We start from the raw sequence: 16,074 nt of genomic DNA on the forward strand, positions 1-16,074 counted from the left end.
AGCTTCTTGGACTTCTTATGTGAACTTCGTTAGGGAGTTGCAAATCATCTTTTGTTCATGCTCTTTACACATTTTGTTGCGCAGAACATGTTACCAACGTTTTCAATTTTTGCTAGTTTGAGTTACAATTCAAATTACTGTCTAAGAAAGAAAATGTAGAACTTCTAGTGGTCTTTAGAGTTAATTAGATGCTTTACTTTGCCTTGTCGCTTAAAAGTGATTGATGATATTCCAGAACATGGAAACCTTCAGTTTATTGCTTTGCCTTTTTTTTTTTCGTTCACCTTTCTAGCAAGCTCGTTAACGATTTGCACTTGCGAGATGAACTATATAGCTGCCACAGGACGTAGAATTGTATAGTTAGTTTAATTTGGGGAACTAATATGAAAAGTAGACAAAGGTCATTATTTATTCCGACGCTTTAAAATGACTACATGGGGAAGGACTTCCACGTCATGAAAAACTAAAGAAGGAGTCCTTAATATGCAGGTTGTGTTTTTGAATTTGTCAGTGAAAGAGACTTTTAGCGATGCGAGCATGAGCAAGTGCCGGTAAAACGTATTGTTTTTTATCGACTGTGCAAAGTGGACGTCGGTAAAATGCTTTTTACTGACAATCAGTCTTGAACGTCAATAGAAGTGACATGTTTAGAGATGTTTTTGAGCTGGATGTCGGTAAAAGGTCAATGTCAGATGACATCTTAACGGCACCGTCGGAAAAGGCTACTTTCCACCGATGTTTTTTTTGGATGTCGTTAAAAATGACATGTTTGTGGATGTTGATAAAAGTTCAACTTCAATGACATTCTAGCAGCAAGTGTGGATGAAGGCTACTTTCATCCTTCTGAACGTCAGTTGATATTTAAAGTCGGGAATTGGTAAAAGTTGCCTTTCACCGACATCTAGTTTTCCTACGTGTCGGGGAATCCGTCTTCTTTTATAATGTCTGCAAGTCTACCTTCATAATATGCCTTTTGGTGGGGTCATCTGGCAATTCACAATAAGAATCCAACCCAAACTTTCACAATGAATCTAAATCCTGACTTGTAAACCAAATCTAAACTGCATAAACTTTGAAAATATATGAACATTGTTCCTGAGATATTTAAAACTAATTATGATCCAAATCTGAATTTGATAATAATTATGATCCAAATCTGAATTTGATAAGAGAATCTTAAATCTGAATCTGATCAATATCGTTCCTTGAATTTCCTAATTAAATATCAAAGTTTTCTTTTTTCATTTCTTTTCTGACTTCTTTGAAAAGTTTCTGTCGCATATGCACATGCAGTACAGCACGTGACGACATTAATGAACATCCACGACACAACACCCCACCCCATTCATGTTACAGAATGACTGTGACGCTGATTGGAGACAAAATCGGAGACGAGTGGACCATCTACATCATCTCTTACTGTTGCAGCTGAATTACGTGGATGAAGCTTGCGTCAAGGACGAGCAGAAGGGTTCCACAAGTATATCTGATGAATAGCTGTAAGCTTAGAAGTGAATAGTCGATCACCACCGCCGAAGCTCTTCTTTAACCTACATGGCCCGCTGGCATCAGCCGTCCTTGTCTCTAGCGACCACCCGTCTCCATTCACATGGAGAACCCATAAGTGTGTCTGCTTTTTTTTTTTTTCTTTTTCAAAAACCTTTGCCAAAAAAAAAAAAAAATTGGTCAAAAATCCAATGCGAAATCGCTGTGGGGTCCTAATTCCTCCATTTCCTTTTTTGTCCATCCATTAATATTATTGATTGGTAGTCTATTTAGCCATTTTTATAAGTTGTTAGCCATTTTTATAAGTTGCTGACTGCTACGGGCCAGCTGGGTCATTATAGTGATGTCGGCTATAAGGGTACTTTCATCCATAGGTTTTTAATTTTTTTACCATCTTTCAGCCATCCATGGCATACTTGGCTATATCCATGACATACATGGCTATATATTTGACTTGATCGAAATTATTTGAGCTATATATTAGACTTGATCGGAATTATTTGGGCCGTCCATTACAAGGAGACCGACCCATGAATATTAGTTTATAAAAGCAAATTGTTTTTTCAAAAGTACTCTAAAATACCTTTCGAGGAAAATAAAAAGGGTAACACATGTGGTATATATATATATATATATATATATATATATATATATATGTGTGTGTGTGTTGATCTGTGTGTTTGTCCACGTGTGTATCATAAAAAAGCAAACTGAAGTATTCAAACATAAAACATATTTTATTTCATTGCAGAAGGAAACACGATAGAAGCAAGCAAGCATTGCTTGTCAGTTGTCGCTAACAAGAAGAAGAAGTAGGAAAGGCGCACCCTACATGCAAGCTGTCTTAGCAGACAATAAGCATGCTCGTTTTATTATTTAGATGCACCATAAGCTACTGCTATCATCATGATGAAGACAATAACAGATCAGAAATGAGAAGGTTTCAGTTTGCAATGGATGATATCCTGTTAGGGACAGCATGAGCATTCACGAACGCAGTATACTCCTCAACATTGCAGCAAAGATGGTAGCCGCAGCATCTCGGTACCGGAGCAGCAGCTCTCACCATATCCGCAGCATCGACCATTGTGGCAACTGACTCCACAAAGAAGATCGCCTGTCGCCTGCTTTTCGTCTGCATCCATAGCCATAACGATCAGGAAAGTGGTCACCCAATCAGTAAATCGCATGCATGTCTAGATGCAAGAATGGCACAATACTGTGGACTGGGAGGTCACATACGTAACTCGAGCAAGTGGTCCGGTTAATATGATTGTGGGCATGTTTGGATGCATGCTAGGAAAGGCATTTTGCCTCCAAAACATTTGGATACAAGTAGAAAACTCTAAGGAGCATACATGCATCATTGAGCATACCAATCTGCGTGCTCATGTGCATGTGCGTGTGTGGTTGCATTAAGAGAGATAGAGAGATCTCGAGAGGAGGTTTTGATCGGATCACCACTACTTAAAAAACAACCACAAGTTTGTTCTTGTCGGCCTTTCATCAAGCAACTCTATCATGCATGCAGTAGGCGGTTCGACGCCAACCAGCTGCTTGACGTGATCTAATCTACTTTCTCTTCTTTTTTTTGGTGGGGTAAGGTGTTGGAGAGAGGAGAGAAGCAAAAGAAGACTAAAGAAGGAAACGTACTTTGTTTTTCAACCACATCACTTGCCGAAGCTACAGAGAGCGGCAATAAAGAGGACGGAGAAGGAAGCTTGCTTCATTGTGAATACAAATTGCTTCACAGTTGCTAGAGGAAGAGTGGATGGGTGATAAGACTAAGACGAAGCAGTTAAATCTAAATCTTATCAGATTTCTTTTGAAAAGTTTTTGTCGGATGTGGATGAGAAGTAGAGCACAAGACTGGATGCATAACACCCCGCCTCATTAATGTTACTGGAAACAACCAAATTACTTATATGTGCCCCCTCCTTTACCTTCACCCTTTAATGGCTCTGTACTGAGTATAACCAGGTTCGGCAGATCCTGGTGTCTGCAATGAAACAAACACGTCCCCTTATCCCTTTTTTCTCTCTCTTCTATCTCGAAGGCTACCCGCCAGAAGTGGCCAGCTCGCATCACCGGTTCTCATTATTTTTCCTCTCTCTCTCTCTCTCTCTCTCTCTCTCTCTCTCTCTCTCTCTCTCTCTCTCTCTCCCCATAGAGAAGATCCATCCCCCTTCACGTGGAGAAGACCCAGTCACCTCACCATCATTGGCCTTATCCATGGCTGGCCTTCTCAACGGCGCTCTGTCTTCCCCTCACGGCTCACACACACACACACATACACTCTCTCCCTTCTCTGTATATTGACCTCCCGTTTTCATGTTTTATTGGAAAGGGTTAGCACAGTATGTCTTTGATAAATTCCTGTTTAGGAATGTCATTGAAGTTTGAATCCTGCTATTGCTACCTACACGAGATTTGGGGAACTGATAGAATATTGCACTTAACTTGTTTGATGGAATGCCTCACAAGCGTGTTGTCTCATCGAACTTGCAGATTATGGGCTATGTGAAACGCAAGGATATGAATTCTGCAATGATTGTATGAATATTGGTTCCTTGTTTCAATGTTATTCTGGTGTTCTAACACGGGCTGTTTTTGTTTTTCTATTTGTTTTGGCTTTTTTAAAACCAAGAAGAATGCACTTCGAAAATGGAAATAGGAGGAGGACTACATGTTATGAAAAGTCCTCATTTTCAAATAAAAACATGCATTGATGGTGAACAGTTCTGAAAATTTGCGAACTGTAGAAACGGGTGCTGATTGTGGTTCCTCGTTATCTTTTGTGAGGACAAAAGTATGATTAATTAAGTGGTATTATAGTCACATGCTGGTGAAAAATAATGCATTGACCATGATCTCTTTTAGCATTCTAAAACGGAAAATATCACGAGCACCTTGAATACCGTTAAGTTGTTTCCACAGTCGTATCAATTAATAAAAGGTGTGCGCACCTATGTTGTTGTTGCGAGCAAGATGCTCACGCTCTGTTATCACCGTCTGTTAGTTAGTGAAGGCTCACCCTCCCTTCCTTTCTGTGTTAACACGCACAAACATATTCCGCAAGCTGTAAAAGATAAAAATGGAAAGTTCAACTTTCTTTATATATCCAATTTTAATATGTACAGGTGAAACAATAGCTAGTGATTGGCCACCCATCAGTGGGAAAAGACATTTAACTTTGTATCTTTCATTATAGAGATGTCGGGTGTCAGGCTAACTCAGTCCTGCCTAGCTAAGTGGGGGAAGGTACATGTGGGTTTGTATGGACATTTCCCACACAAACCCACAAAAGATATTTATTTGCATGTTACTATCTTTTACAGCCCAGTTTGCTTTATTTACATATGTATTAGCATCCGCTGACTCTTTCCATGGTTTTGCTGAGTATTTTGATCTTCTTATACATTATATTTGTGAGCCTGCATATGTTTCTATGCACGTGTGCGTAGGTTTTAGATGAAACAAAGGCAACTGAAGTAATTAAACATAAAACATATTTTATTTCATTGCACAAGTACACCCAGACGAGAGAAGAAAACACCGGTTCTGGTTCTTGCAAACAACAAGAACTTGGAAATGCACACCCTGCATGCAAGCTGTGCTAGCAGACAAGAAGGTGGCCGCAGAGATAAGAAGGTTTCAGTTTGCAAGGCCTGCTCTCCTGGCAGGGACAGCGTGAGCATTCACGAACGCAGTATACTCCTCAACGTTGCAGCAAAGAAGGTGGCCGCAGCATCGCTGACTTGGTCGGCAGCATCCAGTACCGGAGCAGCAGCTCTCACCATATCCGCATCCAAGACCACCGGGGCACGGCCTCCACATGAGAATATCGCCTGTCGCTTGCTTTTCGTCTGCATCCATTGCCATAATGATCAGGAAAGTGGTCGGCCAATCAATTAATCACATGCATGTCTAGATGCACAAATTGCACAATATTGTGGGTGCACCAACAAGTGGCATGCTCATGTGCATGTGCGTGTGTGTTGCATTAGAGAGATTAAGAGATCGGGAAATGCGGTATATATCGGATCAACTATATCATGAAGTTGCCGGTTCGACGCCAATAACATCGCCAACTGCGTGACGTGATCTTTTATATATATATATATATATATATATATATATATATGTTTTTGGTAGAGTTGGTGGGAGATAGAGTTAAACATACTTTGTTTTTTAACCCCATCACTTGCCAAAGCTACAGAGAGCAGCAAGAGAAAGGCAAGAAAGACGATGGAGAAGGAAGCTGTCTTCATTGTGAATACCAAGTGCTGGAGCAAAACTCGATGGGTGCGGAATGGCATCCTTCGATGATGTATTTATAGGGATGGCATGAGAAGTGTGGTTGAGTTAATCCATGCATGATTAATAATCCATCCTTTCGTACACTAAACCAATGCGCGGTGCCATTGACTCCTAGTCATGCCGCCATGTTTTTGTTCAGTTTGTGGCTGGAATTCAATCTCATTCTTCGATTAGTTTTGAGCCTTTCATACGCTATCCCATGCTTGATAAGTATGCGTCCTCGAACAGAACACCATCCCAATTCGTACTGTTATTTCATCTCTCTCTATTATATATACATATATATATATATATATATATATATATATATATATATATACATTTTTGAAAATTTTCGGTTTGTCCTGTAAAAATTTAAAAAAATATGTTGGAGTTCAATCCCAAATGATAATTTTTTTTGGATCCGCTGGATTTGAATCCATATACCTTTAATCGTATTCGCTTTTTGGATATTCACATTCGAAATCTGATTTTTATAATGACATTTTAATCAGTATCTGAATGTTGAACTGAACCTTATCGATCTTCAAAATGCAAGAGTATTAGATATCGAACATTTAATTAAAACTAAATCTCATCTAAATCTGAATTTGATAAGATATTTGTGTATATCAGAATCCTAATCTGAACAGAAGCCATCTTTTAAAGTTGAATATGGCCAGATTTCTTAATTGGATATTAAGTGTTTTTCATTTATATTTTTTTTAGAACAGGTTAGTCGGGCATCAAATACAAATTTGAGATAGTGACATCCATATATATATATATATATATATATATAAAGCAATTAAATCAAAATATAAAACGGAAAAGATTGCCTGCAACATGAATCGGAACTCTTGATTTCTAAGAAGGAAGGGATTTATGGGATCTAGGATTATCGGCCCATAGCTCTTTGGAACTCTCTATACAAGTTTATTGTGAAATTCCTCACCCGTTTGAAGAAGAATATGCAATTAAGCCTCAATTAAGCCTAGGCATCATGCCCGGGCAGGCTCCATAACATATCGAGCCGGCCCGGATCATTTTTCATATTATTTATATTTAATAATGATATATATTATATTATTAAAAAATTTATTTTAACCAGGCCGGGGGTGTCGGACCAGTCCGATGCCCAGGCCTATCTGCAGTCCTGATCTCAGGGCTTCAACGGGACGGAAGAACTCTAGTCTGCGTATATATTTGTGAATTAATTAATACATAAACATTGAATATATTCATTAATTAACTCATGCACATGCATATTCATTTGCTAATCCTGGATTAATGCCTACCACTAATGCCACTTATATAGACAATATCAGAATTTTTGAAACTTAAGTGTAAATATTTATTTATAAGTATGTTAATATTTTTTTGCTGATTGATCTGACTTATTGGATGTAACTTTTTAATACATAGTTTCATATATTCGCTCCTGCTTGACTCTTGGCATATCTTTTGCACCCGCTGATAACTGTTGTTCTGGCAAGAGTTCACAAATTTGTCATCTAAGACTTGGTAAAGCAGCAAGAACAGTTTGACTGTTTCATGAATCTACCTCGAAATAAAGATTTATTCAAAAGATCGTGGCACATACATAAAATACTCGCGTTCCATAAATATACTCCAATCAATTCATGGGGCACTCACAGTATGGCCTTGATGAGGGCCATTTGGCGATTCACAATAAGAATCTAATTCAAATAGGATTTTAAGATTCACAAATGAATCCGAATCTTGACTTGTAAAGCCAATGTACACTGCATACATACAACCTTCAAAATATATAAACAGTCGATTTGAGAAATTTAAAACTAATTATGATCCAAATCTGAATCTGATCGGATAAACTTAAATCCCAATATGATGAGATGTCATTCTTGAATTTGAATTCGTTTGGAGTTCCCAATTAAACATCAAATTTTTTAATGTCTGATTTATTTTGAAAAGTTTACATCAGATATGCCCAATTCCAGCTTTTCGTGACGCTGGATTGTTGGATTGTGACATAATTTGTAAGGTAGATGTCGGCTAAGTCGAGGACCAGCATCACCCTTCCCATTATTTTTCCTCTCATTTTTTTTTCTCTCTCTCATTATTTTTCCCCTCTCTCTCTCTCTCCCTCTCTCTTAAAGGTGGGCACCAGGCCGGGCCACCGCCGGGTACCCGATACCCAGCCCGCCTTGTGCCCGAACCCTGAAAAAACCGGCCCGGGAAAAACTGTTAACGGGTCGAGTCCGAGCCTGATATGCCGGCCCGGGTCAGCTCTGGCCCGGCCCGTTAAAAATTAAAATATAATTTTTTAAAATTTTTTAATTTTAATATTATATATTTATCATTAATAAATACTAATTTTTTTTAAAAAATATTTTATAAATTAAACATAATATTATTTTATTATAACCGAGCCGGGCCGGGCCCGGACTCATGTTTCATATATCCGGGCCCGGCCCGGCCCGACCCGTTAAATATCCGGGCCGGGCCCGGGCCCAGGCCCGACCCAGCGGCCCGTCGGGCCGTTCCCGACGGTTCTTTATCGGGCCGGGCCGGGCCGATGCCCACCCTTACTCTCTCAATAGCGACCACCCATCTCCCTTCACGTGGACAAGACACCACCATTATTGTCCTTTATCCCCCTTGGCCGCTCACATACACACTCTCTCTCCCTATATATGCACACATATACGTACATATTTACACATACGTACATATTTACACACACATATCCCTACACACTTACATAAAAAATCGTATGGTAGTTTTAGCCATTTAAAGTGTAACTCTGCTCACTCACTTGAACCCTCTTTTATCCGTTGTAATGGAAAATTGAAAGACAAACATTGACAAAAAAAAAAGTAATCGATGTTTTCATTATCCAATATCGGTAATAGACATGGATCTAATTTTGAACTGAATTCGATTGAAATCGATCTTCAAACTGCAAGAGCATTAGATATCAAATATTTATTTATCACCATATGCATCATCCCCTCCTCTCTTGGTTTAAGATACATATATTATCAGAAAACGGGTCAATATTTTACAGCATCTATGCGCTCACTTTTCGTGAGTTTTACTGATGGAATTCGTGATTGGCATGAAACGTACATGGTGACATAATTTATACCCGTGAATTCTATCACTTATAATTTATAAATGCGGCGAGCAGCGAGCTTCTTTTCACTGTGCTTCGACTTGGCAACTGTGGGTTCATGAAATTCCTTATTTTTGATTAATTTCTTTGCCCATAAGAGTAGAATAGCCATTTCAAGTACATTGTCGTGACACTTTTTTTTTCTGTGAATTATTTTTATTCAAAAAAGTTGTTATTTGAATTTGTCAAATGTTATGCTTCACATGTAAATAAATTAATATGTGAACTGGGTAGTAACAAGTGTTTGAAACCTACGTGAAAAAGAGCTTGAGTATGTGAACTCAATCCGAATGCACGGCAACATGATTATTAATAATTCACTTACCAAAAATTAAAACTCCGGACCATATTTTTCTTCATCAATCATGCAAGTAATGATCACACCACTCAGAACTCATTTGTAACTGAATTATGCACATTTATAAGATTAATTGGTAAAAAAATCATCAGTTTACTGTATGACAAATTTTGTTATATGGTTAAAAGGTAAAAATCTATCACTTAAAAATAGTCATTACAGAAGCATTAATTATGGTTTATAGAGTGGCAACAGTTTGCAATTAATGTCTTTACCATTTTGTAACTATCCATGGCGTATTTGGCAAAATATAGGACCATCGATTATAAGGACATCAAGCATGAAAATTGAGCAATAAAAGCAAACTGTTCAAGGGAGGATAGAAAGAAAAAGATATATATATATATATATATATATATATATATATATATATATATATATATGTGTGTGTGTGTGTGTGTGTGAAAAATTGAATGGTGACTCTGCCTTTTAAAAATCATTTAACCATCTAATCTCCACCACTGGATACAACATGACAGACAACTAAGAAAAAAATCTAGAGAAAAAAGTTATGAATATTTTTGTTATCTAATATTAGTTTACTCATTTCTCTCATTATTTTTATCTCAACTATCTATTTGTAACTGAAATTGAGCTATACAAGCAAACTGTTTAAGGGAGGATAGAAAGAAAAAGATATATATATATATATGTGTGTGTGAAAAATTGAATGGTGACTCTACCTTTTTAAAATCATTTAACCATCTAATCTCCACCATTGGATACAACATGACAGACAACTAAGAAAAAATCTAGAGAAAAAAGTTATGAATATTTTTGTCATCTAATATTACTTTACTCATTTCTCTCATTATTTTTATCTCAACTATCTATTTGTTTTAAATCAACAGGCTTGTTTGTATTATTGGGTGATTCTATTAGACAAGAGTCATCATTCATTCGATCATATATATATATATATATAGTGTGGGTTTTAGATGAAACAAAGGCAATAGAAGTAATAAAGATAAAACATATTTTATTCCATTGCACAAGTACACACATACGACAGACAAAAACAGTGGTTCTGGTTCTTGCAAAAACACTGGTTATGGTTTTTGCAAACAACAAGAACTAGGAAATGCAGACCCTGCATGCATGCAGGCTGTCTTAGCAGACAATAAGCATGCTCGCTTTATTATTTAGATGCACCAAAAGTTACTGCTATCATCATTATGAAGACGATAACAGATCAGAAATGAGAAGCTTTCAGTTTGCAAGGGCTGCTGTCCTGCTAGGGACAGCGTGAGCATTCACGAACGCAGCATACTCCTTAACATCGCAGCAAACAAGATGGCCGCAGCATGTCTGACCTGATCGGCAGCATCCAGTACCGGAGCAGCAGTTCTCACCATATCCGCAGCAATAACCATTGTGGCAACTGACTCCACAAGAAATGTCGCCTGATGCATTCTTTTCGTCTGCATCCATAGCCATAATGATCAGGAAAGCGTCAGCCAAGCAATTAATCACAAGCATGTCTAGGTGCACCAACCAGTGGCATGTTCATGTGCATGTACGTGTGTGTTGCATTAGTGAGTTAGAGAGACCTTCAGAGGCGGTTAGATCGGATCACCCAGCTGGTCACTACCCAAATATCAAACACCATTACTTTAACAACAACCACAAATTTGTTTTCGTCGGCGTCTCATCAGGCAACTCTATAAAGCAGTTGCCAGTTCGACGCCAATAACGTCTCTCACACACACACACACACACAATATATATATATATATATATATATATACATATATATATATATATATATATATATATACACACACTTTTTTGGTAAATGGGGTGGGAAATGTAGGAGGGAAGCTAAAGGAAGAGTATCATACTTTGTTTTTCAACCCTATCACTTGCCAAAGCTACAGAGAACAACAAGAGAAAGGCAAGAAAGACGACGGAGAAGGAAGCTGTCTTCATTGTGAATACCGGCTGCTGGAGGAAGACTCGATGGGTGTGGAATGACATCCTTGGATGATCAATTTATAGGGATGGCATGAAACTTCGAGTGTGGTTGAGTTAATCCATGCTTGATTAATAATCCATCCTTTCATACACTAATGCAATGCGCAGTGCATTGACTACTAGTCAAGCCGCCATGTTTTTGTTCAGTTTGTGGCTGTAATTCAATCTCATTCTTGGATTAATTTTGAGCCTTTCATACGCTATCCCAATGCAAGGTGCGTTTAAATCTCTCTCTCTTGCTATACATTTTGATCGACCTTCAAAATGCAAGATTATTAGATATCATATATTTATTTAAAACTTAATTTGATCTAAACCTGAATGTGATCCAATATTTATGTATATCAAAATCTTAATCCAAACTGATGCCATTTTTTAAATTTGAACCTGGACAGATTTCTTAATTGGAAATTAGATTTTTTTCCATTTATGATTTTTTAAGAACGGATTAGCCATGCGTTGAATCCAAATCTGAGATAATGACATCCCTTATATATATATATATATGTGTGTATATATATATAAAGCAATTAAATAAAAATATAATTCCCAATAGATTGTGTGCAACGATAATAGACATTGGATATGAGATATTAAAAACTAATTATGATCCAAATTTGAATCTGATCGAATAAACTTAAACCCCAATGTGATCATACGTCATTCCTCGAATTTGAATTCGTTTGGAGTTTCCTAAGTAAATATCAAAATTTTTTATCTCTGATTTATTTTGAAAAGTTTATGTCAGATACGCAGTACAACGCATATGCAGTACAAGGCGATCGAGACCCGATGCATGAACATCCATGACACAAGCGCACCCTGCCCCATTGATGTCATGGATTCAAACTGCCTGTGACGCTGGATTGGAGGCTGCGTCGAGGACGAGTGGACCATGTCCATGTACATAATTTGTGAGGTAGACGTCGGCTAAGTGAAGGACTGGCAGAACCCTTCCACAATTATATCTGACGCTGCGTCTCCCTACTATACGAATAGCTGTAAGCTTGTTAGTAGTGTATAAACGACCACCAGCTCTGGTGTCCACTTATGTATGCCCCTTCTTTAACCTACACCCTTTAATGAGCGGGCGAGAAATGGCCCAAGCTTCGCCATTATTTTTCCGGTCTCTCCTCTCTCTCTCGATAGCGACCACACATCTCCCTTCAAATGGACAAGACCCTACCATCGTTGGCCTTCTTCATGGCGCTCTGTTTTCCCCTCTGGCGGCTCTGTCGCACACACTCTCTCTCTTTGTATATGCACACATATGCCTATACACGTACACAAAAAAAATTGTATGGTAGTTCTAGTTATTTAGAGTACCACTCTTTTCATTTGCAAGAACTGTCTGATCCATTGTAATGGAAAGTTGAAAGACAAACATTGAAAAAAAAATAATGGATATTTTCAATGTGTAATATTAGTTTAGACTTTTTTAATTTTTCTTTTTTCTATCAACCATCCATGAAGATCATATCCTGCCTGAAAAATAATGCATAGACCATTGATGAAAACTTTGTGATTGTTACACCACATTCATAATCAATCACAGCACACAGAAAAAAACGTGGTTCGGCATGTTAGCCTACATCCACGAGAGAAGAGAGGAGCTCTTGTTTATTCAGAACTTGAAACAATCGAAGATACAAGGGAGATATTTATAACAGCAATTTACAATCGGCTAAAGATGAGAGGGAGAGAAACGTTAGGGATAAGCCAGAAAAGCTTGAAAGAGATATCTCCAAAAATCTCTGTCCAGGATCGACGCAATCTCCTCATCTCTTTCCAAGAATGTCGTAATTGATTTACGTGATCTTCTCTTCTCCTTGATAAGAAGATCCAACAATCTCCCCTTCAAGTTGGTGCGCAGATATCAATCTGCCCCAACTTGTTAACAATATATCTATGTCGTTCCTTCCCAAGAGACTTAGTAAAAATATCTGCCAATTGGTATTCGCTCTTCACATGTGGCGTCTGAATTGTTCCATCTTGAATTTTTTCTCTAATGAAGTGACAATCAACTTCAATATGCATTGTGCGTTCATGATAGACAGGATTTGCTCCAATGTATATAGCTGCCATATTATCGCACATAAGTTTCATTGGCTCTTTTACTTCAATATTCATGTCTTTTAGAATAGCTTTCATCCATAGCAATTCACAAGTACATGCCGCCATAGCTCTATACTCTGCTTCGGCACTTGATCGGGCTACAACAGATTGTTTTTTGCTCTTCCATGTAACTAAGTTGCCACCAACAAATGTGCAAAATCTAGAAGTAGACCTTCTATCATTTGGGTCGCCAGCCCAATCGGCATCAGAGTAGCCTACCACATCAATAGGCTGATCACGTTTCATCAGAATACCCTTTCTTGGGGAGCCCTTTAAGTATTTTAGTATTCTATTTGCAGCATCAACATGTGTAGATCTTGGCTTATGCATATACTGGCTCATAGTACTAACAGCATGAGTAATGTCTGGCCTGGTTACTGTCAAATATATAAGTTTGCCAACAAGTTTCTGAAAGCTTTGGATGTTCTTTACTTCTGTTCCTTCGTCCTTTCTTAACTTGCAATTTTGTTCAAGAGGTGTGTCCGCAGTTCTGACACCCAAGTGCTTTGTCTCTTTTAGAAGATCTAAAGTGTACTTTCTTTGACATAGAAACACACCCTTGTCTGAATGAGCAACTTCTATCCCCAAGAAGTACCTCAACTTTCCAAGATCCTTGATCTCAAATTGTTTGTTGAGATATTTTTTTACATGAATCATAAACTCCTCATTATCACATGTCATAATGATGTCATCTACATACATAAGTAGAATAGTTATTTTTGAATCTCGAATACATGTAAACATAGTATAATCCGCAACACTTCTCTTAAAACCAATACTAACAAGAGCATCACTTAGTCGAGAAAACCATGCTCTTGGAGATTGTTTTAGACCATAAAGTGCTTTTTTCAATTTGCATACATACCCTTTTTCATTGGATATTCCCTGCGGTGCTTCCATGTAGACATCTTCATCAAGTTTTCCATGTAAAAAAGCATTCTTAACATCTAGTTGAGTTAGGTTCCATCTTTTGTTTGAAGCCACAGATATAAGAGTTATAACTGTGTTCATCTTAGCAACAGGAGCAAACATTTCATTGTAATCAATCCCTTCAGTTTGAGTAAAACCTTTTGCAACCAAACGAGCCTTATACCGTTCTATGGTGCTATCACTGTGATATTTTATTTTATAAACCTACTTGCATCCCACAGTTTTCTTCTCCTTCGGCAGAGGAACCAAATCCCTAGTCTGATTTTTATCTAATGCTGAAAGTTCTTCCATCATGGCTTGTTTCCATTGTAGATGTTTGTTAGCCTCTTCATAGGTTTTGGGTTCTTGGTGAGTATAAGTGTTTAAGATATAGCATCGATAAGGTTTAGACATGGTCTCGAATGTCAGGTACTTATCTATAGAATGATCATGGTTGGTTGATAGGTATGTATAAAAATCACTAAGTCTAGATGGAGGTCTAGTAGGACGAGTGGAACGGCGAAGAAGTTGATTTTCTTGGTTAGGTTCACTAGTTTGGATAGGTTCAAGGATAGAATTGGTGGGTGAAGGCTGGTTTTCCATAATAGATTTGGAAGTCGAGGTAAAAACATCCACTAAGAGAAGAACAATGTTATCATTGTATGCCATGATTCCATCTCCATGGGCGTGTGCCTCCCCCTGATTTGCTTTCTCATAGAATGACTCATGTTCAAAGAATTTGACATCTCTGGTCACAAACAATTTTTTCAAAACTGGCTCATAACATTTGTAGCCCTTTTTCTTGCTGAAATACCAAAAAAAAATACACTTCATTGCTCGTTTCTCAAGTTTATTTCGAAATTTTTCCTGAATATGAACGAAGCATTTACACCCAAACACTTTAAGATGTCGTATATAAATAGGCCTCTGCAGTAGGAGTTCCAAAGGAATTTGATTTTCAACACTTGAGTTTGGTATTCGATTGGCAAGATAACATGCTGTACCAATAGCATCAGACCAAAAATTTTGGGGAACATGCATATGCATCATGATAGATCTAGCAATATTTAGTAGCTGACGATTTTTTCTCTCTGCAACTCCATTTTGTTGTGGAGTGCCTGCACACGTGTATTGAGGTTGTATACCATTTTTCCTCATGAAATTGCGAAAGGAATCATTCACATATTCCCCCCCATTGTCAGACCTAAGATTTTTAATTTTGGTCCCATACTGAGTCAATACCATATAATAGAACTCTTCAAAAACAGCAAGCACTTCACTCTTATTTCTAAGAAAGAAAATCCATAACATACGGGTTTTATCATCAATAAATGACACATAGTACCTGTAACCATTATACGATTCCATAGGAGCAGGTCCCCATACGTCTGAGTGAACCAACTCGAATATCTTGGTGGAACTTTCAGTGGAGGTATGAAATGGTAGCCTGGTAGACTTAGAGAATTCACATGCGTCACAAGAATGTTCTTCTAGAGTGAGATGAGGGACCAAGGTCTTCAAGCTTTGATTAGCAATATGACCAAGTCTAGCGTGCCATGTGAGGTACTCTTTATTCTTCATGCTTGTACAAGTAAAAAAACTCACTCCAAAGTTCTCCATCACATATAGACCATCTTGCTCTCGACCCCTACCAATCACTTTCTTCGTTTGGAAGTCCTGAAAAATCACATCCTTTGGAGAGAAAATTGCCACACAGTTATAATCATTAGTGATTTTGCTAACATACATTAAA

The 16,074-nt window shown here is 37.8% G+C and overlaps 1 protein-coding gene and 2 long non-coding RNA genes across 3 annotated transcripts; all 3 read right to left on the reverse strand.

Moving 5' to 3' along the window:
* Positions 1–2,566: 2,566 nt before the first annotated feature.
* On the reverse strand, positions 2,567–2,905 carry LOC126410272 (uncharacterized). The gene is made up of 2 exons (XR_007573970.1): positions 2,754–2,905; positions 2,567–2,641 (listed from the first exon to the last, which is right to left on the reverse strand). It is a non-coding gene; the product is annotated as an uncharacterized LOC126410272 (long non-coding RNA).
* Positions 2,906–4,998: 2,093 nt separating this feature from the next.
* LOC116257854 (uncharacterized) lies at positions 4,999–5,812 on the reverse strand. The gene is made up of 2 exons (XR_004173488.2): positions 5,690–5,812; positions 4,999–5,372 (listed from the first exon to the last, which is right to left on the reverse strand). It is a non-coding gene; the product is annotated as an uncharacterized LOC116257854 (long non-coding RNA).
* Positions 5,813–10,282: 4,470 nt separating this feature from the next.
* LOC116257853 (uncharacterized) lies at positions 10,283–11,305 on the reverse strand. The gene is made up of 2 exons (XM_031634854.2): positions 11,165–11,305; positions 10,283–10,744 (listed from the first exon to the last, which is right to left on the reverse strand). Exons 1-2 carry the CDS (start codon positions 11,298–11,300, stop codon positions 10,533–10,535), a joined length of 348 nt encoding a protein of 115 aa, XP_031490714.1. The 5' UTR covers positions 11,301–11,305; the 3' UTR covers positions 10,283–10,532.
* Between the last annotated feature and the right edge of the window lie 4,769 nt (positions 11,306–16,074).

This window comes from Nymphaea colorata, chromosome 7 (assembly GCF_008831285.2).
Source record: "Nymphaea colorata isolate Beijing-Zhang1983 chromosome 7, ASM883128v2, whole genome shotgun sequence".
In the NCBI taxonomy this organism is placed as follows: domain Eukaryota; kingdom Viridiplantae; phylum Streptophyta; class Magnoliopsida; order Nymphaeales; family Nymphaeaceae; genus Nymphaea; species Nymphaea colorata.